This window comes from Ranitomeya imitator, chromosome 5, assembly GCF_032444005.1.
Source record: "Ranitomeya imitator isolate aRanImi1 chromosome 5, aRanImi1.pri, whole genome shotgun sequence".
Classification (NCBI taxonomy): Eukaryota; Metazoa; Chordata; class Amphibia; order Anura; family Dendrobatidae; genus Ranitomeya; species Ranitomeya imitator.
The window spans coordinates 72,774,258-72,801,605 of NC_091286.1; the positions used below are offsets into that span (position 1 = coordinate 72,774,258).

A 27,348-nucleotide genomic window follows, 5' to 3' on the forward strand; every position below is an offset into this window, starting at 1 on the left:
TATAATGCCCTCAAAACCTCTACACGGTACTGATGTCAGACTTTCTTAAATATCAGTCTAACATCAGCCATCCTCCAATCCTGCGGCACCGACCCTGATACATGAGAGTCTCAGAAGATGAGATACAGCGGTCTGTCAATTACGGAGCTCAATATCTGTGGACGAACGCCATCTGGCCTGGGCGCTTTGTCAATATTTAATTTGCACTGACACAGGCTTACGTCTTCTTGTGCTAAGTCAGTGCTATTTGGTGGTGATCCTTACTTGCTGCCTTGCTGAATGATACCTGGGACAGGCAGTTCATTGGTGAACACAGATGAAAAGTACATGTTTAACATCACAGCCTTCTCTTTCTCTTATACAATTATATTGTTATGATCATCTTTTAAAGGGAATCTGTCACCACGTTTATGCCACCCAATCCGAGAGCAGCGTGATCTAGAGACAGATACCATGACTTCAGTGATGTGTCACTTACTGGTCTGCTTACTATAGTTTTGATAAAATGACAGTGTTATCAGCAGGAGATTATCACTGGAGGACTTGTAAGTCCTCCATATTCATGAGAACTGGTAGATCTGCAGCAGAAAAAAAAAACAGTGATTGTATCAAAACGACAGCAAACAGCTCAGTAAGTGACATCACTGGAATCAGGGTCTCTGTCCCTATGTTGTGCTGCTCTCAGATTAAATGGCAAAACATGACAGATTTCCTTCAAATAGAAGCTATTCATTTTTCAGCATAAAAAAAGAAACTAAATTTAACATTACTTGTTTCAATTTGTACAGTTTGCATTTTTTTTGGGGGGGAAGCCTAAAAGGGATAGTCGTTATTGGTTTTGTAAATATCTCCACTCCAAGTAATGAGAAATAAAATCAGTGATGTTTTGGGATGTCATGTTTATTGCAAAAATATGTCTCCAAATCAAGACATCAACTACCCTGCCCCCTAGATGACACTAGTTGCCTAATAAGTTTGTTCATTGGGTCATTATCTGCTTCAAAACTCTGATTAACTCCAAAAGAAAGGAAATATTATATATTTCCTATGTCTGTCCTAAACAAGAAATCTGCTGCCAAAGCGATGAACTCCGGCCATTCTTAATTTTCCGCTACAATTCACTTTAAGACCACCCACTTTTTCTTACTGCAAAAAGTAGAAATTGATCAAAAAGAGATGTGGGAAGCCATAGATAGAGGTAAAGAGTAAGTTGTTCTACAAGACGGGCAACTAGATAGCGAGGTTTTGGTGAAGGCGATGTGAGAGCGTCTATGATGGCGTCCACAACTTCATGGCTCTTTCTGCTGCCGCTTTCAAGCTGCTCTCTTACAAAGTTGGTGATACTTCCTATGGATTCTTTGCTGCAGATTTCCTTTACCTCTGCTGACAGAGGGTCCCAGATTTGTTCTGCATCCACAAACGGTTGAATATTCGTCGCTGGAGCATAATTTCCAGGCTCGATAATACATACCTGCAAGCAAATAGAACAAGAAGAGAAATATGAAAGCTTCACATTGTTTTTTGTGAGTGCGAGATTTTAAAACGTGGTTGTATGGTGAAAACAAGTTATCCATTATTCACAGAATACAAGAGCGGTGGCTGTAACTGCGCCCCCCGGCCCTGACTGACAGCCAGCCGGCCCTAATGCAGACCCAGCGTCAGTCGTGGGTGCGGTTACAGAGGCCGTCTGTATTCTCAAAGAGGTGACTGAATTAGTGCCGCCTCTGTGACCAAAACCGGAACGCTGCAGGTGGAATAAAGTTCATTTTCTCCCTACAGAATTTGGTTAAGTAAAATAGGCGGCAGGTCAATGAGGGATCAGTGACCTGTCATAAGCCCATAAGGATGAATATGTAAGCAGAGCACCACATGAAGACCCCCCCACAGGCTGCCCTGAGGCACGAGCATATCATTAACTCAAAGCTGAAAATAAAGGTGAAACAACCACAAGACGGATTTCATCACCAGAATAACGGCGCCGACCTGACACTGTAGGTTACTGTGCACAATCCTGCTGACAGGTTCCCTTTAATATTGATGGCCTTTCACTGAAATAGTCCATCAGTATTTGGCATGTAAGGGTACAACTCTTGAATGCTTGCATATGATGACTGATATGAAGGTGGAGGTGGGGATGAAAAATTGGATAACTGACCACCTATCAGATCGGCCACAGTTTGTACAGATGGGAGCAGTTGTGTCAAGCAGATTACTGAGCAGTGTAGGTGCCCCCCAGGGAATGCTATGGGAATGTACAACAATAACATTAGGGTTAAATCATAAAGGTGATTGTCTACTTTATTTCTTCTACTCCTCAGTTCACCCGCTGTGTATGTCCTATTCTAATGTATAATGTTCTTCTGTCAACAATCTGTCATGTCAATTAAGTAATTCATTTTATGATTTTTATGATGTAAGTTGTGCTGCTGTGATACCATAATTTCCCACGGGATCAATAAAGTGTATCGTATCGTATATTTGGTTATTCACACATAGAATATACTATATATCTGTACTACACTAAGGACAGGCTTTAAATGGTAAAGTTTGGGAATAACATTATAAACTAATTATAAAATAGCAATATCCCACTTAAATCATTGACTGATCACACTTGTTTTTGAGATGACCAGATAAGATAGCTGTGGCTAAGGCTTCTTTCACACTTCAGTTGTTTGGCGTCAGCCACTTCCGACATAGTGATGGATCGACTGATCCATCGCAATTGTTGAGAAAACGGTTCTAACGGATCAGTTTTTTTGACGGATCCGTTACTTGGGGGTTATCTGGGAAAAGTATCTACTTTTTGGAGCATGCGCAATTGAAAAAGTGGATTGGGGCGACGGATCCGCCGAAATGACGGTCACGACGGATCCGTCGCCCATAGGCGGCCATTTCGGCATTGACAAAAAACGTTATAATGTCCATCTATGTCGAGATGACGTCCGCCTAACAAGGGATTCGCCTGTAAGGATATGGACTGTCTTACCCTGTTCTTGCTCCTGAAGACAGATGCACTGTGTGAATACCGTCGTGTGTTTTTTTTATGTGAAAGTAACGTGTGTCTAATGTAAAGTGACATAATGTATTATGGTGAAGTACAGTATAAAGTGTTAGAGCATAATATGAATAAAGCATAGGGACAAGGTTATGACAGCATAGAATATAGAAAAGGTTAGCATGTAGGTAGGAAATGGTTAAGGTCAGGATTAGCCCAGTGGGGGGCACTAGTGCTGATAAGAAGGGGGCACTTCCTGGTTAGAGAGAGTTTAGTGTCAGCAAGTGAAGTGTGGAGAGAAGTCAGGTTTGGTTGGGGTGGGTTGCTAGGGGCAGCATGGGCCAAATATTCAAGTCAGTGGGCGGCCAAATGGAGATCCCTGCTGGACGTTTCAACAGTGTCTTGGGCCTAGGGCTTGGCTCAGGAACCATGGCGCAGGCCTGGTCTTCCAACATCATGAGATCGATGGACATGGAGTGACATGAGGGGCAGGTGGCCGGGCCCGGGTGCACTGCCGAAGTGGACAATAAATCCTGGGGCTGATAGAGCCAGCGGGCTTGGGGGTAGTCCATAAGAGGAGTTGTGCTAAGGAAGAAGGAAGTCTGCAGTGCTGTGCCCTGTCCCACCTGATGAACTTGGACTTTTTAGTAAAAGTTTGACTATTTCACAGAACCTGGTGTACTATGCATTGGGTGCGGCGGCTCTTGAGGATGGAAACCTGGAGGCAGTGGAGGCTTACCACCTACAAATGAGTGTGATGCACTCCACAGCACACCATTGTCTATACCATTGAGACACCCATTGTCTATAGAGTGTCAGAGTGCAACCGGACAGCAGCTCGGTCGGGACTACCGCTCGGCCGCACGTTACTAGCCAACAGCTCTTTTATGTGAGCAGCTTTAATCAAAATTGTCAAAGAGAGTCAGCTGGCATTTGAACCATTTTAACATCAGGATATTTCCAAAGCACACCCCCCCCTTTTATTGCAACATACATTTCAGCATTTTTTTATATTAACAAATGTAAAATCTATCTTACATTAAAACAGCCCTCTAGATTGTGGATAAAATATATAAGTGATGGGTTATATAGAGTATTAATAACTGGTGTGTCAAAAAAATAGCAAAAGTGCTTCTCAGACTATCAAATGTTATCCCTGAACTGGAAGGTTGCTTTAGGTCATCGTCTAGTTAATTTAGAAAGGTTTTAAGCAGTACATGGGGGTATATTTTTGCACAATTTTTCCTGTCATCATTTTAGCATGCAAGATTTGAAAAACGTGGCTGTTTTTATTCTAAACGTGGCCTCTACTGACCACTTTTTTTGTGTAGGACTCCAGTCAGCCTCATTTACTTCAATCGAGCTAAGTTTCAATACCACACAGTGCTGTGGAAAAGTTTGGCGCTGGTTGTCGATTGAAAGCAGCCATGTTATTCTATTACTGTATAATCGTATAAAGTGGTACAGCAACTTCAGACGCTTTATTTACTTCATTTTTTTGTTATTTTGTATTTTTTGCTTTATTTTACATGTGAAAAGATATCACTTGTATTTCGACCATGGTTCGATAGAGAACTCTATATCAAATCAGAAGAAAATCATCAAGCCATACACATAAATAGGGGTTCTGCAATCCCTGTCACGTTACAGAAAAATTTGCCTTTGATTTTGTCCATACTCCGTGAAGAAAAAAATAAAAATTAACCATAATTGTTTCCGATTTCTCATAGGCAGAAAATATAGCCCTAAAAAAAAAAAAAAAAAAAAAAAAAAAAGAAGATTACATACTGGGTCTCATTTATCAAACCTTGAGAACAGAAAAAAGTCTTGTTGCCCATTGGAACTAATCACATTGCAAAGTGTATTTTTTCCATGGCATTTTAATAATTAAATGTGTGCTCTGATTGATGTCAGCAAGGCTATTTTTCGTGTAAGACTTTATTAAATTAGGTCCAATGTATCCCATAAGGATGTAAGGGTCATAAGCCTATTTATTGTTGTAGAGAAAAATTGTAAAAATCCGTAGAGACCTCTCCGGAGATGATCCTCACTTTAAAGATATGGGATTAATTATAACAAGTGAAGTGAGAAAGAGCTTATACTTCCACCTCCATTGAAATAGGACCTCCTGCCATGCACAGGTAGTTACAACAGGGGATTTGGTGAGAACCAGCCACCAAGTCTAGAATTCGTGTGCTCAGAAGCGGACAAGTACAGGGGCTCCCTTTGTTCAAAGGAATTATCTGAGACACTCTGGAGCCAGTGATCAGTGATGAATATTGAGGTTTGCACCGATCCAATATTTATGCCAGATATATTTTCTGCAAAGGGACGAACATAACACATTCACTCACATCACCGTAAGGCCGGCTGAACGCTTCTAACTTAATATTGGCTCAGATGGATGATGCTATTCATGCAAGGTTTCATTTCTTATAGAAAGGTAAAATCGTAATAGGCAGCATGCCGACAACATCTCCTGCCTGGGAACTCTAGGGGTGAAGATAGCATGAAAGTTGGCAATCTCATAAGCTTCTTAAGGCTATGTGCACACGTTGCAGAATGGGGTGCAGAATTTTCTGCACAAAATCTGCATCTCCTGGCAGAAACCGCAGGTGCAGATTTGCCGCGGATTTTGTGCAGTTTTTATGCGGACTTTCTGTGGTTTTTACCACTGCGGATTTCTATAATGGAAGGGTGCAGAAACGCTGCAGATCTGCACAAAAGAAGTGACATGCACGTCTTTTAAATCCGCAGCGTTTCCGCGCGGATTTTTCTGCACAGCTTTTTTTTTCCCATTGATTTACATTGTACTGTACATCACAGTGTGGATTTGCAGCGTTTCTGCGTGGAAAAATCCGCTGCGGATCCGCACTAAATCCTCATTGTGTGTACATGGCCTAAGACCTAGCATATCCCACAACCAGCCTCCCCCCCCCCTTCCATATCAGATCACCAAGCGGGGGCATGTGGGCATAAGCTTTATCTAATAAAAATAAAGAGTCTGGGTTTTTGACATTTGTCAGTCCTGGAAGATACAATTTGTTGTGGTTCTGTCAGTTTCTTAAATGGAGTGATTCCCTCCACTAAACTCAGCCATTATGTGACACAGGTTTAGTAATTTTTCTTTTGTTATCCCTTTTATACAATATGATTATATATACTGCATTGTTTTACTCCCATTTTGTAATATCTGTATATATTTTTTTTTTTATAAACCCTTCCTACTTTTCCAGATAAAATCTATAAAATTTAATAGTTCTGTTCTTCTTGCTCTGTAAACTGCACCCCTGAAGCCATACGCTACCTGTTGGGTGTCCAGTCGGCCTGTATAAATGATTGGTGGTGGCAGCTATTTTTTGTGGGTCATTGGGAAGCTTGGCTCTGCTACTAAATAATGAAAAAGCAAAAATACAAGAGTCTTACCTGCACCCCAAATTTTTTCATTTCTAGTCGGAGGCAATCGCAGAATTTCTCCAGCCCAGCTTTGCTCATTGAATAAATACTATTTAGCATACTTATGTATGCATTTGTGCTCGATAAAAACACCATGCGACCTGCAAATATATTATAGGTTAACAGAAAGATATAATCATAATAAAGCAGACGGGTGTGCGAAAGCTCCAGGACATGTTTAGAAAAAAAAGGGTGTACAAGTTGATAGCAAAAAAAAACAAGTTGATACAAAGTTTGCTGGACAAGTATTCTAACAATGGCTGTCAGACAGGTTTTTGCAGCTGAAAAATGTTGCACCTGAGTAAATACAGTTAGTACACAAACAAAAATGAAAAACTTTTGAAGATGAAAACCAGAGAAGCATTATCATTTTAATTTATTTTGTAGCAAACTCAAGTTTAACTGCTTCCTGATAATGTAGAGACAGTGTGGGTATACAGTGGGGCAAAAAAGTATTTAGTCAGTCAGCAATAGTGCAAGTTCCACCACTTAAAAAGATGAGAGGCGTCTGTAATTTACATCATAGGTAGACCTCAACTATGGGAGACAAACTGAGAAAAAAAAATCCAGAAAATCACATTGTCTGTTTTTTTAACATTTTATTTGCATATTATGGTGGAAAATAAGTATTTGGTCAGAAACAAACAATCAAGATTTCTGGCTCTCACAGACCTGTAACTTCTTCTTTAAGAGTCTCCTCTTTCCTCCACTCATTACCTGTAGTAATGGCACCTGTTTAAACTTGTTATCAGTATAAAAAGACACCTGTGCACACCCTCAAACAGTCTGACTCCAAACTCCACTATGCTGAAGACCAAAGAGCTGTCAAAGGACACCAGAAACGAAATTGCAGCCCTGCACCAGGCTGGGAAGACTGAAACTGCAATAGCCAACCAGCTTGGAGTGAAGAAATCAACAGTGGGAGCAATAATTAGAAAATGGAAGACATACAAGACCACTGATAATCTCCCTCGATCTGAGGCTCCATGCAAAATCCCACCCCGTGGGGTCAGAATGATCACAAGAAAGGTGAGCAAAAATCCCAGAACCACGCGGGGGGACCTAGTGAATGAACTGCAGAGAGCTGGGACCAATGTAACAAGGCCTACCATAAGTAACACACTACGCCACCATGGACTCAGATCCTGCAGTGCCAGACGTGTCCCACTGCTTAAGCCAGTACATGTCCGGGCCCGTCTGAAGTTTGCTAGAGAGCATTTGGATGATCCAGAGGAGTTTTGGGAGAATGTTCTATGGTCTGATGAAACCAAACTGGAACTGTTTGGTAGAAACACAACTTGTCGTGTTTGGAGGAAAAAGAATACTGAGTTGCATCCATCAGACACCATACCTACTGTAAAGCATGGTGGTGGAAACATCATGCTTTGGGGCTGTTTCTCTGCAAAGGGGCCAGGACGACTGATCCGGGTACATGAAAGAATGAATGGGGCCATGTATCGTGAGATTTTGAGTGCAAACCTCCTTGCATCAGCAAGGGCATTGAAGATGAAACGTGGCTTGGTCTTTCAACATGACAATGGTCCAAAGCACACCGCCAGGGCAACGAAGGAGTGGCTTCGTAAGAAGCATTTCAAGGTCCTGGAGTGGCCTAGCCAGTCTCCAGATCTCAACCCTATAGAAAACCTTTGGAGGGAGTTGAAAGTCCGTGTTGCCAAGCGAAAAGCCAAAAACATCACTTCTCTAGAGGAGATCTGCATGGAGGAATGGGCCAACATACCAACAGTGTGTCGCAACCTTGTGAAGACTTACAGAAAACGTTTGACCTCTGTCATTGCCAACAAAGGATATATTACAAAGTATTGAGATGAAATTTTGTTTCTGACCAAATACTTATTTTCCACCATAATATGCAAATAAATTGTTAAAAAAACAGACAATGTGATTTTCTGGATTTTTTTTTCTCAGTTTGTCTCCCATAGTTGAGGTCTACCTATGATGTAAATTACAGACGCCTCTCATCTTTTTAAGTGGTGGAACTTGCACTATTGCTGACTGACTAAATACTTTTTTGCCCCACTGTATAAAGTGAGCTCAAAAGCTGCGTCGGCTCCATATAGGACAAGTACTCTCTAGCTCAAATTGCTATTATTTAATTGCTGAAATGCCTGTCAAGCTATTTAATCCCTTTACCCCCAAAGGTGGTTTGCACATTAATGACTGGGCCAATTTTTACAATTTTGACCACTGTCCCTTTATGAGGTTATAACTCTGAAACGTATCAACGGATCCTGATGATTCGGAGATTGTTTTTTCATGACATATTGTATTTCATGATAGTGGTAAAATGTATTAGCTATGGCTTGCGTTTATTTGTGAAAAAAATGGAAATTTGGCAAAAATGTAGAAAATTTGGCAATTTTCAAACTTTGAATTTTCATGCCCTTAAATCGGAGATATGTCGCACAAAATAGTTAATTTCCCACATGTCTACATTACATCGACACAATTTTGGAAGCAACATTTTTTTCGTTAGGAAGTTAAGGGTTAAAAGTTGACCAGTGATTTTTTTTCATTTTTCCAACAAAATTTACAAAACTATTTTTTTTCCTTAGGGACCACCTCACATTTGAAGTCACTTTGAGGGGTTTATATGATAGAAAATAACAAAAAGTGACACCATTCTAGAAGCTGCACCCTTCAAGATGCTAAAAAACCACATTCAAGAACCACATTCATAGGAATTTTTGGAATGTAGAAATAAAATGAACATTTTACTTTCTCAAAAAAATCACTCCAGATCCAAATTTTTGTATTTTGACAAGGGTAACAGGAAATAAGGGACCACAAAATGTGTTGTGTAATTTCTCCTGAGCATGCCGATACACCATATGAGGGAGAAAACCACTGTTTGGGCCCACAACTGAGTTCGGAAGGGACTTTTTAAATGCAAAATTTGCTGGAACAATTGGCGGACACCATGTCATATTTGGGAGCCTCTGATGTGCCTAAACAGTGAAAATCCACCACAAGTGACACCATTTTGGAAACTAGACCCCTCAGGTAACTGATCTAGATACAGTGGGGAAAAAAGTATTTAGTCAGCCACCAATTGTGCAAGTTCTCCCACTTAAAGATGATATCATAGGTAGACCACAACTATGACAGTCAAAATGAGAAAACAAATCCAGAAAATCACCTTGTCTGATTTGGCAAGATTTATTTTGCAAATTGTGGTGGAAAATAAGTATTTGATCACCTAAAAACATGCAAGATTTCTGGCTCACAGACCTGTAACTTCTTCTTCAAGAGGCTCCTCTGTCCTCCACTCATTACCTCAGGAAGGAAGAGGCACCATATTGGAGTACAGATTTTGCTGGAATGGTTTGAGGGTGCCTTGTTAAATTGGCAGGGCCCCTGAAGTGCCAGAACAACAGAAACCACCTGTATGTGAACTCATTTTACAAACTACACTCCCCAATGAATTCATCTAGGGGTGCAGTGATCATATTGACACCACATGTGCCTCACAGAATTTTATACCATTGAGTAGAGAAGAAAGAATAAATTACATTTTTACCACTAAAATGTTGTTTAAGCCCTAAGTTTTTAATTTTCTATGGGTTAGTAGGAATTTTTTTTTACAACAAACTGAGGTACATTTTTTCTTGAGGGCACCAATAGCCTACGTGTAAAAATCGGGAAATATTTTTCAGGCACAGTGCAAAGCTCAGAAGGCAAGGAGCGCCAGATTTTACAATTATGGTTTGCAGGTGCCATAACCCACTGGAAGAGCCCATGAAGTTCCAGAACAGCAGAATCCCCCATAAGTGACCCCATTTTACAAACTATACCTCTCAATGAATTCATCTAGGGGTGCAGTGATCATATTGACACCACGGGTGTGTCACAGACTTTTATACCATGGGGCAGTGAAGAAAACATAACTACATTTTTACCACCAAAATTTTGCTTTAGGCCCAGATTTTACATTTTCACACAAGAAGTGGGTAAAAATGGCACCATAATTTCTCCCACAATTTCTACTGAACGTGGCAATTCCCCATATGTGACTGTACAGTGCTACTTAGCCATATGGAGAGACTCGGAAGGAGCTGAGAGCTATTTGCCTTCTGGAGTGCAAATTTTCCTAGAACGGTTTGCGGACGCCATATACAGATCCCCTAATTGCTAAAAGAGCAGAATCCCCCCTCAAGTGGCCCCATTTTGGAAATTATACACCTTTGGGAATTTATCTACAGGTGTAGTGACCATTTTGATTCCATGGGTATTTTCCAGAAACAAGCAGCAATGAACTTTGCCGAGTGAAAATTGCAAACTGCTGTTGTACTGACCAGTACGTTGCATGCAGTCACCAATACGTTATGCCCAGCCTGTGCTTCTGGAGACATGCACCCATGTTAACTCTCATCGCTTCAGAATTGCCAGACATGTGGATTAGGTACACTGTGGGGCTCAGAAGGGAGGGGGGCATTTGGATTTGGGAGTGGAGAATTTGCTGAATTTCTTTTGGAAGGTGAGGAGCAATTCAGCTTTTCCAGAGTCTTTGTACTACCAGTAACGTGGAAGCCCCCTATATTTCCATTAACAGATTATGGACCTTAGTGGGGACTTGCTTTTTTCTGGATTGAGTTGAAGCTTTTATTGTGAACATTTTACATAACTTTTGGGATCCCATTTATGCGGCGTTCTACGCTGAGCACTTACTTTGGGGTTTCCATCTAATCTCTGAGTGACCTGATTCAGATGAAACCCCAGAGGGATCCATTCACTATAATGAGGCAGCAGAATTACTCTGGACTCCGTCTAGTCCCTGTTCAGCAGTGTCCTTCTTTTCAGAAGTGCACAAAACTGTGGCTGATCAGATTAGCTGTCTTGTGCTGGAAAAGGTGCGGGCTAATCACCAGATCCCGCACCAAAGAGGGGAAGGCGACCTATAACGGACATAGCACGTCATAGGTCGTTAAGGGGTTAAGGCCATGCTCCGACTTATAGTAGACATTCCGATTTTTCTGTTGTGGTGTTTTTTGTGCAGGCAATCTGCTGTGTGTGTGTCACAGAAAAGAGACGGGGTCATGTTCTTCTGCTGTATGGAGCCAGTGCAGTTGCACCTTGTCCTTTTATCCCGGTGCCTTAGACTGCAAAGTAACTGACACACTCACAGTCTGGGAGGAGACCTGGCTCCATATGGCAGATGAACCTCTCTGATGGTAATCAGGTAAACCCCATTTACACTTATTCATCTTATTTTATCTAGTGTATGTGTGCTTATAAAGATGCACTGCAATGTGTTTCAACCTCCTCTTATACTTGTATATTGTATATTTTTTCCTTTCACTTAGGTTTTCACCAATATTTTCACTTTCCTCGGGAGCCTTATTGGATTCACACCCACCCCAGGTATACAATGCGGATAATTTGATGTTAGTACTCATATTGAGTTGAGAATCCCCTCCATGATCTAGCACTACTACTATCTATTTCACTAGACAGATCACTACCTAGTGGCAGAAACTGGAAACTCAACACAGAACTAAACCAAGACCTTTATGTGTCCTGGTATTTATACATTTATCTAACGCTATGATGTAAACAAGATTAGTCTGTGGGTCTTTGTTTTGTGTGTCATACTTTGTTATGGCAATCTCGCTGCAATAATTATATTTTCTATTTTGAAAAAATTGACTAGACGCATTCCGCCATGTCTGGCATTATTATAACAGTTGATCTTTCGACATGTTTGATGAGCCATGTACATGTTAACACAGTGTTTTCTGTGTGTGTCTATTTTTATTTCTATATGACATACAGTTCTGATGAAGGTCCAAGTGTTAGGACCGAAACATTAAAATTATAGAATACCAAATAAACTTCAACCCTTTTTGAGTGAAAAGTATTTTTCTACATATTTTATGTGTTAGAACCCTAATTGGGCACCATTACACAAGTTAGGAGTGCCGTATATTTTCTATATTTTAGCCCTCTATTTGACATCAGTGAGGTAGGTATAGTAGGACCGCATAGACCCTTATGGGTGTCGTATTGAATCTCCATGTAAAATAGAGAACTCCCAAAGAAAAAACTGACATCTGTAACTGTATACCCATGTATTAGACAGCCTTATCCCTAGTAAATGACTGTTATAGGCTCCTGCCTAGACAATCACCGCTCTTTATATTCCCTGGAGAGCTAAACCCGCAGCAACTAAGGCCTCAGGTGGCAACCACATCCCTGTTCGCAAGATCTTTCAATAATTAGGACTTCATATTACAACTAATCCTATTATGCCATTTTTTTCTAGTACAAATCTCACCTTTATTTTTTCTGATAAGTGGAGCAAAAGCCAGGGTTGTCCTGATGCTTCCCAGCAGGTTAACATTAAGAACTTTTTGGTATTTATCTATTGTTAACCATTCAACCATTCCCCACATGGATATCCCAGCATTGTTCACAAGTCCCCACAATCCTGGAAGAAAACAAAACCAACTTTTATCAAAGCAGTAAAGAAATAACTACAATTAAGACAAAATATACAGTATATCTAAAAAAGTAGCTCTGCTGTGCTTATGTCTATTGCAAAATGTTACATCGACTTAGGGATGAGCCATCTTGTGATATTCTTGGACTGACTAGATAATCCACCATTGCTTTGAGTCTACTGTGTAGTTAGCAATTGGGTAAAATGTGTAAGGGCGCACTTCTACATACAGGCACATGACCAATCTTTGTCCAATCAGCAATCACACCAAAATTGGTGTGAGCAAATGCCCTTTTGAGCTGCCTAAAATCTTAAAATCTGTCTTATCTGACAGAAAATTCATCTGACATGCATAAAAGATTGCCTGCCAAATACGATAATTGTAGCATGTACACATATATGTGAAATGCCAACTCCGTTATAAGAAATAGGAAGGTTAAAATAAAAAAATCAGAGTTGAGAAAAAAAATGTCGTGACTTGGCATTTTTACACCAGTTTCTTCCGACTGCGCCAAAATGGTTGGAGCTGGGGCATGATGAACATGGCACCATGGCTATTCTAATTCATGACCAACTGTAGCGTTACTTAAGCCAGAAATCTTGCACCAGCAAGGGACTAGTGGAAGGGACTGGTGTAAGAGTTTTGTCCGATGCTCCCGATTCATGCACCTTTTCATGAATCGGGAGTTTCTTACTTCACCATGTCCCCCACATCAAGGCCAGTGAAAAATATTGTTGGTCTTGATGAATTGGGGCCATAGCATGTGCCTTGTGGCTCAAGTTCTAGTATTCTGCATGAACACGTACCATACTACACACCATAGTGCTGCTTCTTACTGGAATTTCATAGTTTGAGTTTTCCTTATCCTCAGAAAAGGTGGAAACCTACTGGAATCGCAGAAACATCAACAAATCTCCCTGGAATTGTCAAATCTGCCCGAAGCCTCCTGGAAGCAACTATTCTGGGAAGTTTCTTTATTAAAAGGAGATGTCTAGCCTAAAACAACAAGTCTGCAGTCACTCTGTGCACTGTTTGCTCTGAGGATTCTCCAGTGTCAGCGCCGTTAACAGCAATCATGTATCGCAGTTCACGCGAGGTGACTGCAGACTTATAGTTTTAGACTGGACAACCCATTTAAGGTAGGCGGAGATTGGGACAAAGAGCTGTGTCTAATAAAAGGGGCAGGGCTATGAAAGAAATTGGTTAATTTGTAAGAGTATGCAGGGACAAGCATACCCTTCATCCCTTCCTAATAAAACAGGTACGCTTGTTGCACTAATGTGAAAAATGCTTAGATATTGTGATAACTTATTATGGATGACTCATGCGTACTTTGTTAAAGATGTTGTAAATGTATTTCTATAACGTGTGTTCTGATATTGTTTTATATAGAACATAGGGACAATGTAAAGTATAAGAATAAGATAGAGTGATAAGCATAGTTAGGATTGGTAAATGCAATGGTCGACACAGTTGTATCATCAAGAAATTAGGTATAGCAAAGTAATAGCTATAGCTAGGAAGAGCCCCAGATGGAGGGGCACAGGTAATATAAGGGGAAGGGTCTCCTTGTTTTAGATAAGTTGGAGATGGTGTTGATTGAAATAGATAAGAGTTATTGAAGCAGTGGTTCAAGGCCAGAGGGCTGAAGGTCACGTGGACACTAAGAAAATGGAGGGAAAATGCATCTTGAGAATGGCTGCGGCAAATTTCAGTCTCCCATCCCGTAATGTCGAAGGCCAACAGCCTGAAAAGGGTATGGGGGAGCTTGCCTTGCTTTCATCCCCAAAGGGGAAACCAGATAGGAATCAACAGACAGGAATTGGTTTGGGATTCTAGGAAGCTGAGGAGACGGGCGGGAAATCCCAGGGGCAAGAAGTGCCAGCCAAGAGAGGGATAGTGCAGGCTGAAGGAACTGTAACAAAACTAACGTACTGTGCTGTATCCATGACTAAGACTGAACTAAATCTGCTGTGTATAGTTGAACTGTTAAAAAGTCTATTGACTGTGTGGTTGCATCTGGATTCGGAATCGTGGGACAAGCGGAGTCTTCAGGACCAATAGTGTTATCCACTTTACGCAAACCGCACAACAGATTGGACATTATTTACTTGTTCGCCCACACCCTGGCACCCCACAACAGCCCCTCGCCCCTGATTATCGCCCTCTGTATCTTACAGATTCTCACACTGCAAATAGTTGCCTTTCTAAAAGCTCCCTGTCAACAGATGGCAATTATCTTTAGAAGAGAAAGAAGAAACAACTCCAGCATATTGCATTCTTCAAGCTGCTACACTTCTTTTTATGCAGGCTCCGCAGGCATTTATTGTACCTTAGTATTTTGACAACAATCTGCATGGAACCATTAATATTTAACTTATACGAACGTTACATAAGAATCCCGATACGCTTCAGTGAGACGATTCCGCTTTACTGCTTTTACCTTATAAAATTTGCAATAATTCTGCATTAAAACTCCAGCACGCACCGAGCCCCAAAGTCTACTGCCAGTATTTTATTTATCCAACCAGAAACATGCTGTGGACGGAGGAGAGACAAATTCCTCCCTTTCCCCATAACAGTGCTGTTTACTGATGGATATCTGATTTGGCTCACTTGAGTTACTTTGCATGTCCTTACAGAAAATATTGTTTCCATGCTGAGGGCGAGCAGACTGAGGGTGCACGATTATTGGATTCATAGGAAAGCTTGTTTCCCAGGGACTGAGCAAAGTAAAAAGGATATTGATCTCTCAAACCGATCACACATTCTTTGGCTGAAATGGTCTTTTGATTTTCTCAAAAGATCATTATTTTTATCAGCACATCATCCTTTGTAAACACTACGTGCGCTGACTGGAACAATGGCGGCCAACATGTCCTGATCAATAACTGACCGTACACTGTACATCTGCAGCGCGGTCAGTGTATAAACACTATTAGGCCGGAGTCACACTACAGCGAGATACGGCCGAGTCTCGCAGGTTAAAAGCAAGCTCTGGCACCAGCACTCCGGAGCGGAGCATGTATTGCTATGCGGCCGCACGCTCCGCTCTGAAGTGCCGGTGCCAGAGCTGGGTTTTAACCAACGAGACTCGGCCGTATCTCGCTGTGTGTGATCTCGGCCTTAGATAACTCCTGAAAAGCAGATATTTACCAGAGATCTTTTTATACCATAAAATCTATAAATATAAGAACACCTAAACCCTAAATGCATTGTGTGTCTGAGGCCACTGAAGAGTATACGCGCTCAAGGTATATACTCCTAGTCCTCTAATGATAATCTCCTTTTCATAAAACACTAATGGTATTGAAAGTACACCAAGGGACACATCCCAGGAATCAGGCTCTCTGCTCCTACAATATTCTTCTCTCAGATTAATTAGCAAAAATCTACTGACCAATTCACATCAATTAGTTAGGCAGCATGAAAATAAACAAGTTTGCAATTGACTTACTTTTTATTTGCTGTCATTACCCTGCAATGATAGATTTACTTTTTTATAGTGCACAGCTCATTTCCATGGAGCTTTGAGTCCAGACCCTGGGGAACAGTGCCCAGTAGTTACATTCCTGGAGGTGAGTTAACTCTTAACACCCCAGTCATTTGATTTCTTCTATAAAGCCATTATCTGTTCCCCCTCCATCTTACAATCTGAAGAGATGCAGTTATAAATCTGGTAAAATCACCAGCCCCAGCTTTCACAACAGGTCTCCTAATCATCATGGGTATGACCTGTGTGCTTGTTCAGATACTCTGTTATCTATATGTAAACACGATAATAACAGTGCAGTCTCAGAACAAACTACTGATGGATGAATGTGTTACAGCAGTACTTGTGCTGAGCTTTAGGGTATGTGTAGACGTTCTGGAATTGGCAGTCCGTTGGATGCAGCACATGTCCGCTGCGTCCAAAGCGCTGCCGACTGTTAAACGCAGGTGAATCCGCATGTGTTCATTGAACCGTGCGAATTCACTGAGTCAGTATGGTGTATGGATGAGATTTAGCTTTCGGAGGCTTGTGTCTCCACAAGATAAATAGACATGCTGCAGTCTGGAGAGATGCGCCGCATGTCCGTCTCTGCTGGTGAGCTGCAGGCATCTCTGGACACATAGTGGGCATGAGATTTCTGCCCATTAAATTGGATTTCCCATTAAATTGGAGTGTCTGGAAAAAACGCAAAAAATCTGCACAAATACTGCTGAAAAAAAACGCATGCGGATTTCTGGCAGAAATGTCCGGTTTTTGTCAGGAAAATTTCTGCCAGAAATCCTGACGTGTGCACATACCCTAAAAGCGCATGTGCGTTTTTTACCTGCAGATTTTACCCATCTAATGCAAGTCTATGGGGAAAATATGCACAGAAAACTCAGAATACCCGCAAGAAAAATTGACATGTTGTGGATTTGAAACACGCAGCATAGGTCGGTTTACACAGTGTTAACAAGAAGCACAGTGTGCTTGAGATTTCTATAAATCCCATCTACTTTGCTGGAACTGTAAGACACTGCGTTTTTGATTCTGCAAAAATACGCAGCGTCAAAAACGCACCAAAAGCTCATTGTGGGAACATAGCCTGAATGCATTTTTTGTGCAAAAACACACTAGTACATGATTGGATCAATGATGTTTTATCAAAGCCAAATACCAGCAAGTATCAAAAGCAAAGTGGCTTTACTTAAATCATGCCCTCCCCACCCCAAAAAAATGCAGCAAAACGCATGTAAAAAATAAAAGCTCTCAAAAATGCATTGAAAACAAATGAGAAAGTAAACAAATTTACATGATAAGTGCAGAAATTATGCCACATTAAAACCTTACCAAAAAGTAAAAAAAAAACCTTCAGAAAGTTTTTTTTCCCCCTGCAAATTCCCCCCTTCCCATCGCCTCCCAGTGATTTCTGAAGTGGATTCCTCCTCAAATAAGAGTTGAACCTGAGTAATAATTGGCAGGTGCAGTTCCACGTTTTACCTTAAAAGATTACACAAAGTTCTTGGGGATAAGCAGCACCATATGTCTGACAACCACATTAAGGGTAAGTTCACACCGGGCGTTTTTTCAGGTTGGCAGTAAAGACGTTGCAGAAAAAAAGAATGTTTTCCTTGTTTTTTCTTGTGTTGTAGGCCGGCGTCCCACTAGAGAGTTTTACGGATGTATGAGAGGCGCAAAAACAACGCATTGTACATGGACCAATGATTCTCTATGGGGCAGCTCCTATCTGCCGTATATTTCTCAGCCGTATTTTACGGGCTGAGAAAATCGTAGCATGCTGCGTTTGTCAGCGTATTGCGCAAAAAATCCGCCAATGAAAGTCTATGGGCGCAAGAAAAATACGGATTACTCACGGACCATCAGTGTGACTTGCGAGAAATACACCCTGGTGTACTAGAGAAAAGCCGGTAATTCAGTGCGGTGTACAGTAAAATCACACTGACAGGTTAGAATAGAATAGATCTAATAAATGTCTACACATAGTATAGGTATATATACTAGCTATTGAACCCGTTCTGCGCCCGGGTGGCGAGCATCTATATTGGTATATGGTCTCCATCCTGGTATGTGCTGCTCCATCCTGCGTCCCCATCCTGTCATGAGCTGCTCCATCCTGCATCCCCATCCTGTCATGAGCTGCTCCATCCTGAGTCCCCATCCTGTCATGTGCTGCACGCACCCATCCTGCACCCCCATTCTGACATGTGCTGCTCCAATCCTGCACCCCCATTCTGACATGTGCTGCTCCATCCTGTCATGTGCTGCACCCATCCTGCGCCCCCATCCTGCCATGTGTTGCACCCATCTTGCGCCCCCATTCTGTCATGTGTTGCACCCATCCTGCGCCCCCATTCTGTCATGTGCTGCTCCCATCCTGCGCCCCCATTGTGACATGTGCTGCTCCCATCCTGCGCCCCCATTCTGACATGTGCTGCACCCATCCTGTGCCTCCATTCTGACATGTTCTGCACCCATCCTGCGCCTCCATTCTGTCATTTGCTGCTCCCATGCTGCGCCCCCATCCTGTCATGTGCTGCTCCCATCCTGTGCCCCCGTTCTGTCATGTGCTGCTCCCATCCTGTGCCCCCGTTCTGTCATGTGCTGCTCCCATCCTGTGCCCCTGTTCTGTAATGTGCTGCTCCCATCCTGCGCCCGTTCTGTCATGTGCTGCTTCCATCCTGCACCCCCGTTTTGTCATGTGCTGCCCTATTCTGTCATGTGCTGCTCCCATCCTGCGCCCCCGTTCTGTCATGTGCTGCTCCCATCCTGCGCCACCATTCTTTAATTTGCTTCTCCCATCCATATGCCCCATAAGCTGCTCCATTATGGTTGATGGCCCCCATAAAATGCTCCATAGTATATGCCCCGTACACTGCTCCATTATGGTTGATGGCCCCCATAAGATGCTCCATAGTGTATGCCTCCTTACACTGCTCCATAAAGGTTTATGGCCCCCATAAGACGCTCCAGTGTGTATGCCCCCGTACACTGCTCCATAAAGGTTTATGGCCCCCATAAGACGCTCCAGTGCTGGGGGCCTGAGCAGGCGGGGAAATCGGCGCGCTGTGGGGGTCAGGTGCCAGTATCACCGCTAGCTCAGGCCCCCAGCACTTGCTATACTCACCTGTCTGTCCCATTCCACCGCTGTGTGCCGCCATCTTCCGGCTCTGGCTGTGACTGTTCAGTCAGAGGGCGGCGCCGGCGCGCATTAAGCGCGTCATCGCGCCCTCTGAACTGTGAACGTCACAGCAGAGGACCCGGGAGACGGAGCCGCACGCAGCGCTGGAATGGGGGACAAGTGAATATACTTACCCTCCTGGTGGTCCCTGACTCTCCAGTGGAGATCGCGGTGTGCGTTCAGTGTTTACGCATACCGCGATCTCCTGGGAGCGTCACTCTGTGGGGGCCAGACTGCGCCGGCGCTTGCGCAGTCTATAAAGGCTTCGGACAGAGTGACGCTCCCAGCGTTATATTATAGATGTCATTGAGACACATATATATTTATATTTCATATTACGCTAGATAGCATAAAAGCCGGTAATTCAATTACATGCTTTTGCTATCTCCTTATCAAACCTGACAGGATATGAGACATGGTTTACATACAGTAAACCATTTCATATCTCTTTTTTTTGCATATTCCTCACTACTAATGTTAGTAGAGGCTGTGTGCAAAATTTGGGGGCTCTAACTGTTAAAATAAAGGGTTAATTCACGGAAAAATATGGCGTGGGCTCCTGCGCAATTTTCTTCGCCAGAGTGGGAAAGCCAGTGACTGAGGGCAGATATTAAAAGCCTAGAGAGGGATCATGGTTATTGCCCCCCCTCCCCCGTCTAAAAACATCTGCCCCCAGCCACCACAGAAAGGTATCGGATATTGTTGCTTTTTAATTTTTATTCCTTTACAGAACGAGGGTCTTCAGGTGGATTAAGTGTATAATAAAGATTTTATAACCCCTTGTGTGTTTTTATTTCAATTAAATACTTTATTCTTATTGTGTGTGTGTATTATTAACCCTTTATTACTATTGGATTAATAATGGATAGGTGTCTTATTGACACATCTCCATTATTAACCAGGCTCAATGTCACCTTACAATAGAAAGGTGACAGTAACCCTTTATTACCCCATGTCCCACTGCTACAGGAGAGTGGGAGGAGAGAGGCTAGGTGCCAGAATAGGCGCATCTCACAGATGTGCCTTTTCTGGGGTGGCTGGGGGCAGATGTTTTTAGCCGGGGGGGGGCAATAACCATGGTCCCTCTCTAGGCTATTAATATCTGCCCTCAGTCATTGGCTTTCCCACTCTGGCGGAGAAAATTGCGCGGGAGCCCACGCAATTTTTTTCCGTGAATTAACCCTTTATTTTAACCCCTTTACCCCCAAGGGTGGTTTGCACGTTAATGACCGGACCCAATTTTTACAATTCTGACCACTGTCCCTTTGTGAGGTTATAACTCCGGAACGCTTCAACGGATCCCAGTGATTCTGACACTGTTTTCTCATGACATATTGTACTTCATGACAATGGTAAAATTTCTTTGATATTACCTGCGTTTATTTGTGAAAAAAACGGAAATATGGCGAAAATTTTGAAAATTTTGCAATTTTCCAACTTTGAATTTTTATGCAATTAAATCACAGAGATATGTCACACAAAATACTTAATAAGTAACATTTCCCACATGTCTACTTTACATCAGCACAATTTTGGAACCAACATTTTTTTTTGTTAGGGAGTTATAAGGGTTAAAAGTTGACCAGCAATTTCTCATTTCTACAACACCATTTTATTTTAGGGACCACATCTCATTTGAAGTCATTTTGAGGGGTCTATATGATAGAAAATACCCAAGTGTGACACCATTCTAAAAACTACACACCTCAAGGTGCTCAAAACCATATTCAAGAAGTTTATTAACCCTTCTGGTGCTTCACAGGAATTTTTTGAATGTTTAAATAAAAACGAACATTTAACTTTTTTTCACAAAAAATGTAATTCAGCTCCAATTTGTTTAATTTTACCAAGGGTAACAGGAGAAAATAGACCCCAAACATTGTTGTACAATTTGTCCTGAGCACGACAATACCCCACATGTGGGGGTAAACCACTGTTTGGGCGCATGGCAGAGCTCGGAAGCGAAGGAGCGCCATTTGACTTTTCAATGCAAAATTGACTGGAATTGAGATGGGACGCCATGTTTCGTTTGGAGAGCCCCTGATGTGCCTAAACATTGAAACCCCCCACAAGTGACACCATTTTGGAAAGTAGACCACTTAAGGAACTTATCTAGATGTGTGGTGAGCACTTTGACCCACCAAGTGCTTCACAGAAGTTTATAATGTAGAACCGTAAAAATAAAAAATCATATTTTTTTCACAAAAATTAACTTTCCGCCCCCAATTTTTTATTTTACCAAGGGTAAGAGAAGAAATTGGACCCCAACAGTTGTTGTACAATTTGTCCTGAGTACGCTGATACCCCATATGTGGGGGTAAACCACTGTTTGGGCGGATGGGAGAGCTCGGAAGGGAAGGAGCGCCGTTTGACTTTTCAATGCAAAATTGACAAGAATTGAGATGGGACGCCATGTTGCGTTTGGAGAGCCCCTGATGTGCCTAAACATTGAAACCCTCCACAAGTGACACTATTTTGGAAAGTAGACCCCCTAAGGAACTTATCTAGATGTGTGGTGAGCACTTTGACCCAACAAGTGCTTCACAGAAGTTTATAATGCAGAGCCGTAAAAATAAAACAAAAAAATTTTCCCACAAAAATTATTTTTTTAGCCCCCAGTTTTGTATTTTCCCGAGGGTAACAGGAGAAAGTGGACCCCAAAATTTGTTGCCCAATTTGTCCTGAGTGCGATGATACACCATATGTGGGGGGAACCACTGTTTGGGCGCATGGGAGGGTTCGGAAGGGAAGGAGTGCCATTTGAATGCAGACTTAGATGGAATGGTCTGCAGGTGTCACATTGCGTTTGCAGAGCCCCTAATGTACCTAAACAGTAGAAACCCCCCACAAGTGACACCATTTTTGAAAGTAGACCCCCTAAGGAACTTATCTACATGTGTGGTGAGCACTTTGACCCACCAAGGGCTTCACAGAAGTTTATAATGGAGAGCCGTAAAAATAAAACAAAAATTTTTTCCCACAAAAATTATTTTTTAGCCCCCAGTTTTGTATTTTCCCGAGGGTAACAGGAGAAATTGGACCCCAAAATTTGTTGTCCAATTTGTTCTAAGTGCGCTGATACCCCACATGTGGGGGGGGGGGGAAACACTGTTTGGGCGCATGGGAGGGCTCGGAAGGGAAGGAGCTCCATTTGGAATGCAGGCTTAGATGGAATGGTCTGCAGGTGTCACATTGCATTTGCAGAGCCCCTAATGTACCGAAACAGTAGAAACCCCCCACAAGTGACACCATTTTGGAAACTAGACCCCCTAAGGAACTCATCTAGATGTGTTGTGAGAGCTTTGAACCCCCAAGTGTTTCACTACAGTTTGTAACGCAGAGCCGTGAAAATTGAAAAAAAAAATCTTTCCCCCAAAAATTATTTTTTAGCCCCCAGTTTTGTATTTTCCCGAGGGTAAGAGGAGAAATTTGACCCCAAAAGTTGTTGTCCAATTTGTCCTGAGTACGCTGATACCCCATATGTTGGGGGGAACCACCGTTTGGGCGCATGGGAGGGCTCGGAAGGGAAGGAGTGCCATTTGGAATGCAGACTTAGATGGAATGGTCTGCAGGCGTCACATTGCGTTTGCAGAACCCCTAATGTACCTAAACAGTAGAAATCCCCCACAAGTGACCCCATATTGGAAATTAGACCCCCATGGAACTTATCTAGATGTGTTGTGAGAACTTTGAACCCCCAAGTGTTTCACTACAGTTTATAACGCAGAGCCGTGAAAATAAAAAATCTTTTTTTTTCCCACAAAAATTATTTTTTAGCCCCCAGTTTTGTATTTTCCCAAGGGTAACAGGAGAAATTGGACCCCAAAAGTTGTTGTCCTATTTGTCCTGAGTGCGCTGATACCCCATATGTTGGGGTAAACCCCGTGTTTGGGCACACGGGAGAGCTCGGAAGGGAAGGAGCACTGTTTTACTTTTTCAACGCAGAATTGGCTGGAATTGAGATCGGACGCCATGTCGCTTTTGGAGAGCCCCTGATGTGCCTAAACAGTGGAAACCCCCCAATTATAACTGAAATCCTAATCCAAACACACCCCTAACCCTAATCCCAACAGTAACCCTAACCACACCTCTAACCCTGACACACACCTAACCCTAATCCCAACCCTATTCCCAACTGTAAATGTAATCTAAACCCTAACCGTAACTTTAGCCCCAACCCTAACTGTAGCCTTAACCCTAGCCCCAACCCTAACTTTAGCCCCAACCCAAACTGTAGCCCTAACCCTAACCATAGCCCTAACCCTAACTTTAGCCCCAACCCTAACTGTAGCCTTAACCCTAGCCCTAACCATAGCCCTAACCCTAGCCCTAACCCTAACCCTAACCCTAGCCCTAACCATAGCCCTAACCCTAGCCCTAACCCTAGCCCTAGCCCTAACCCTAGCCCTAACCCTAGCCCTAACCCTAGCCCTAACCCTAGCCCTAATGGAAAAATGGAAATAAATACATTTTTTAAAATTTTCCCCAACTAAGGGGGTGATGAAGGGGGGTTTGATTTACTTTTATAGCGGGTTTTTTAGCGGATTTTTATGATTGGCAGCCGTCACACACTGAAAGACGCTTTTTATTGCAAAAAATATTTTTTGCGTTACCACATTTTGAGAGCTATAATTTTTCCATATTTTGGTTCACACAGTCATGTGAGGTCTTGTTTTTTGCGGGACGAGTTGACGTTTTTATTGGTAACATTTTCAGGCACGTTAAATTTTTTGATCGCTTTTTATTCCGATTTTTGCGAGGCAGAATGACCAAAAACCAGCTCTTCATGAATTTCTTTTGGGGGAGGCGTTTATACCGTTCCGCGTTTGGTAAAATTGATAAAGCAGTTTTATTCTTCGGGTCAGTACGATTACAGCGACACCTCATTTATATCATTTTTTTATGTTTTGGCGCTTTTATACGATAAAAACTATTTTATAGAAAAAATAATTATTTTTGCATCGCTTTATTCTCAGGACTATAACTTTTTTTTTTTTTTGCTGATGATGCTGTATGGCGGCTCGTTTTTTGCGGGACAAGATGACGCTTTCAGCGGTATCATGGTTATTTATATCTGTCTTCTTGATCGCGTGTTATTCCACTTTTTGTTCGGCGGTATGATAATAAAGCGTTGTTTTTTGCCTCGTTTTTTTTTTTTTTCTTACGGTGTTTACTGAAGGGGTTAACTAGTGGGCCAGTTTTATAGGTCAGGCCGTTACGGACGCGGCAATACTAAATATGTGTACTTTTATTGTTTTTTTTTTTATTTAGATAAAGAAATGTATTTAGGGGAATAATATATATATTTTTTTTTCATTATTTAGGAATATTTTTTTTTATTTTTTTTTTTACACATTTTGAAAATTTTTTTTTTTACTTTTTTACATTGTCCCAGGGGGGGACATCACAGATCAGTGATCTGACAGTGTGCACAGCACTCTGTCAGATCACTGATCTGACATGCAGCGCTGCAGCCTTCACAGTGCCTGCTCTAAGCAGGCTCTGTGAAGCCACCTCCCTCCCTGCAGGACCCGGATCCGCGGCCATCTTGGATCCGGGGCTGGAGGAAGCAGGGAGGGAGGTGAGACCCTCACAGCAACGCGATCACATCGCGTTGCTGCAGGGGGCTCAGGGAAGCCCGCAGGGAGCCCCCTCCCTGCGGGAAGCTTCCCTATACCGCCGGCACGGTGTGCCGGGGGCGGTCCGTGACCGCTCCTGGCACATAGTGCCGGATGTCAGCTGCGATAAACAGCTGAGACCCGGCCGCGATCGGCGGCGCTCCCCCCGTGAGCGCCGCCGATCGCGCTGGACGTACTATCCCGTCCGTGGTCATGGGGGCCCACCCCACCTCGACGGGATAGTACGTCCCATGTCAGAAAGGGGTTAACAGAGCCCCCAAATTTTGCACACAGACTCTACTAACAGTAGTGAGGAATATGTAAAAAAATAAGGGATATGAAATGGTTTACTGTATGTGAACCATGTCTCGTATCCTGCCGGGTTTGATAAGGAGATAGCAAAAGCTGGCAATTGAATTACCGACTTTTATGATATATATATATATATATATAAACATATATATATATATACTGTATACCGTATATGTTTTCACGAATATTTGAGCCCATGGATCCATTATGTGTCCTTTTTGCAAGGTTGCGAGAAAAAAACGCAGTACGGATGCCATACGTATTACATACGGAGGATGACATGTGTAAAATGCGCTGCCACATCCTGCCTACGGATGACATATGGATCACTGTTTTGGTATCATTTCTGCATATTACGCATGTAAATAACGGACCGTATTTCCCTACACTGAGTGTGACGCCGGCCTTACGCTGCGTTTTTTATGTCTTTTTGGTGCTTTTTTTTTTTGCTGTTTAAGCATGCAAGATTTGTCTCTTGTGCGTGCTGAAAAAGTTTAGTGTTGGAAAAAAAAGCCCTATTCCGTAGAATCAGGTTTTGGCATCAAAAATGCAGCAAGACATGATTCCTGCATTTTTTCACCACCCATTCAAGTCACTGGGTAAAAAACACTGAAAGAAGTGACATGCTCTGTGACCAAAAGAACATTCAAAGCACAAAATCCTGATGACAAAAAAGCCAATGTGTGTGCATGAGATTTCTGAAATCTCATGGGCTTTGCTGGTACTGTGAAACACAGCTGAAAATTAGCATTGAAAAAATGCAGCAAAAGCACCTGGTGTGAACGTAGCCTAATTCTGTTTTCATGTGTTTTGACTGTGGTGGCCAATAAAATATATCAACCGACAAGCACCATGTGGAATCCCAGCCTACGGTCGGACTCACTCATCCATGTCTCAGACCACGATGCACATTCTGGCTGTGAGTCCAGCCTTAGGCTTTACGCAATGCTTAAAAATAAAATAATTAGTAATTACCTTTGTCGGGGAGATTTTCCTTCACGTATTGTTTCACCTTCTCCACCTCTTCATCACTGGTCACATCTAGCCTGATGACTTTCACCTGCCCAGGGGATGAATGGTTTATCAGAGCCTGAGCTCCGTCTCCATCTGGAAAAAGACAAGCAGCAAAGACCGTGAATCCCATATCGAGCATCCGGAGAGCCAGCAGGTTTCCAAAGCCCGAGTCACAGCCTGTGATGAGCACCGCTCTTCCCTGAGGATTGAAGAATACATCTTCGTCTCTTAGCTTTGTATAGATTACAATCGCCAATAGTCCAAAGAGCAATATATATACAAGGGTCTGTGAGTCCAGGCAGCAGGACCTCAGCCAAGGAACAGAGACCATAGCTCCAGCTTCAGTGTTCAACATTCAGTCAGCACTAGAGGAAAAACACTCCCATGTCACAAGTCACACTCACTGGCATCACATTGTGGGAAGACTGGAAACACTGGTGCTTTGTGCTTTAGGTCAAACCCCTGTTCTATATTATCTATTCTCAAAAGTGGAATTGCGAACAATGAAATTGATTTATTGATTTTTCCATATATAATCAGCCATATAGCATTTGTGTCAGGTTAATTTATTAAAATGGTTGTCAAAATAAAAATCATGCGAAATATAACAAGAAATATCAAGTTTTCAATTGCAATAAAAAAAAAGACATTACATATCAGATAATTAAACGCTAATAAAGAGTGGCCAAGACCTTTATTGACATTAAAATACGCACAGCGATCCAAAATATTATGCAAATGCTATTTTTCTCTGATTTTCCTAAATTGTGGATGCAGTCAGTATAATGTTCAAATCATCAAGGATTAGACTATAAATCACA

General features: G+C 42.3%; 1 protein-coding gene across 1 annotated transcript; it reads right to left on the minus strand.

Annotated features, from left to right (window-relative positions):
• Positions 1–882: 882 nt before the first annotated feature.
• Positions 883–26,979, minus strand: LOC138681354 (retinol dehydrogenase 7-like). Its single transcript, XM_069768795.1, has 4 exons — positions 26,489–26,979; positions 12,747–12,899; positions 6,425–6,555; positions 883–1,471 (listed from the first exon to the last, which is right to left on the minus strand). Exons 1-4 carry the CDS (start codon positions 26,880–26,882, stop codon positions 1,124–1,126), a joined length of 1,026 nt encoding a protein of 341 aa, XP_069624896.1. The 5' UTR covers positions 26,883–26,979; the 3' UTR covers positions 883–1,123.
• Positions 26,980–27,348: the final 369 nt, after the last annotated feature.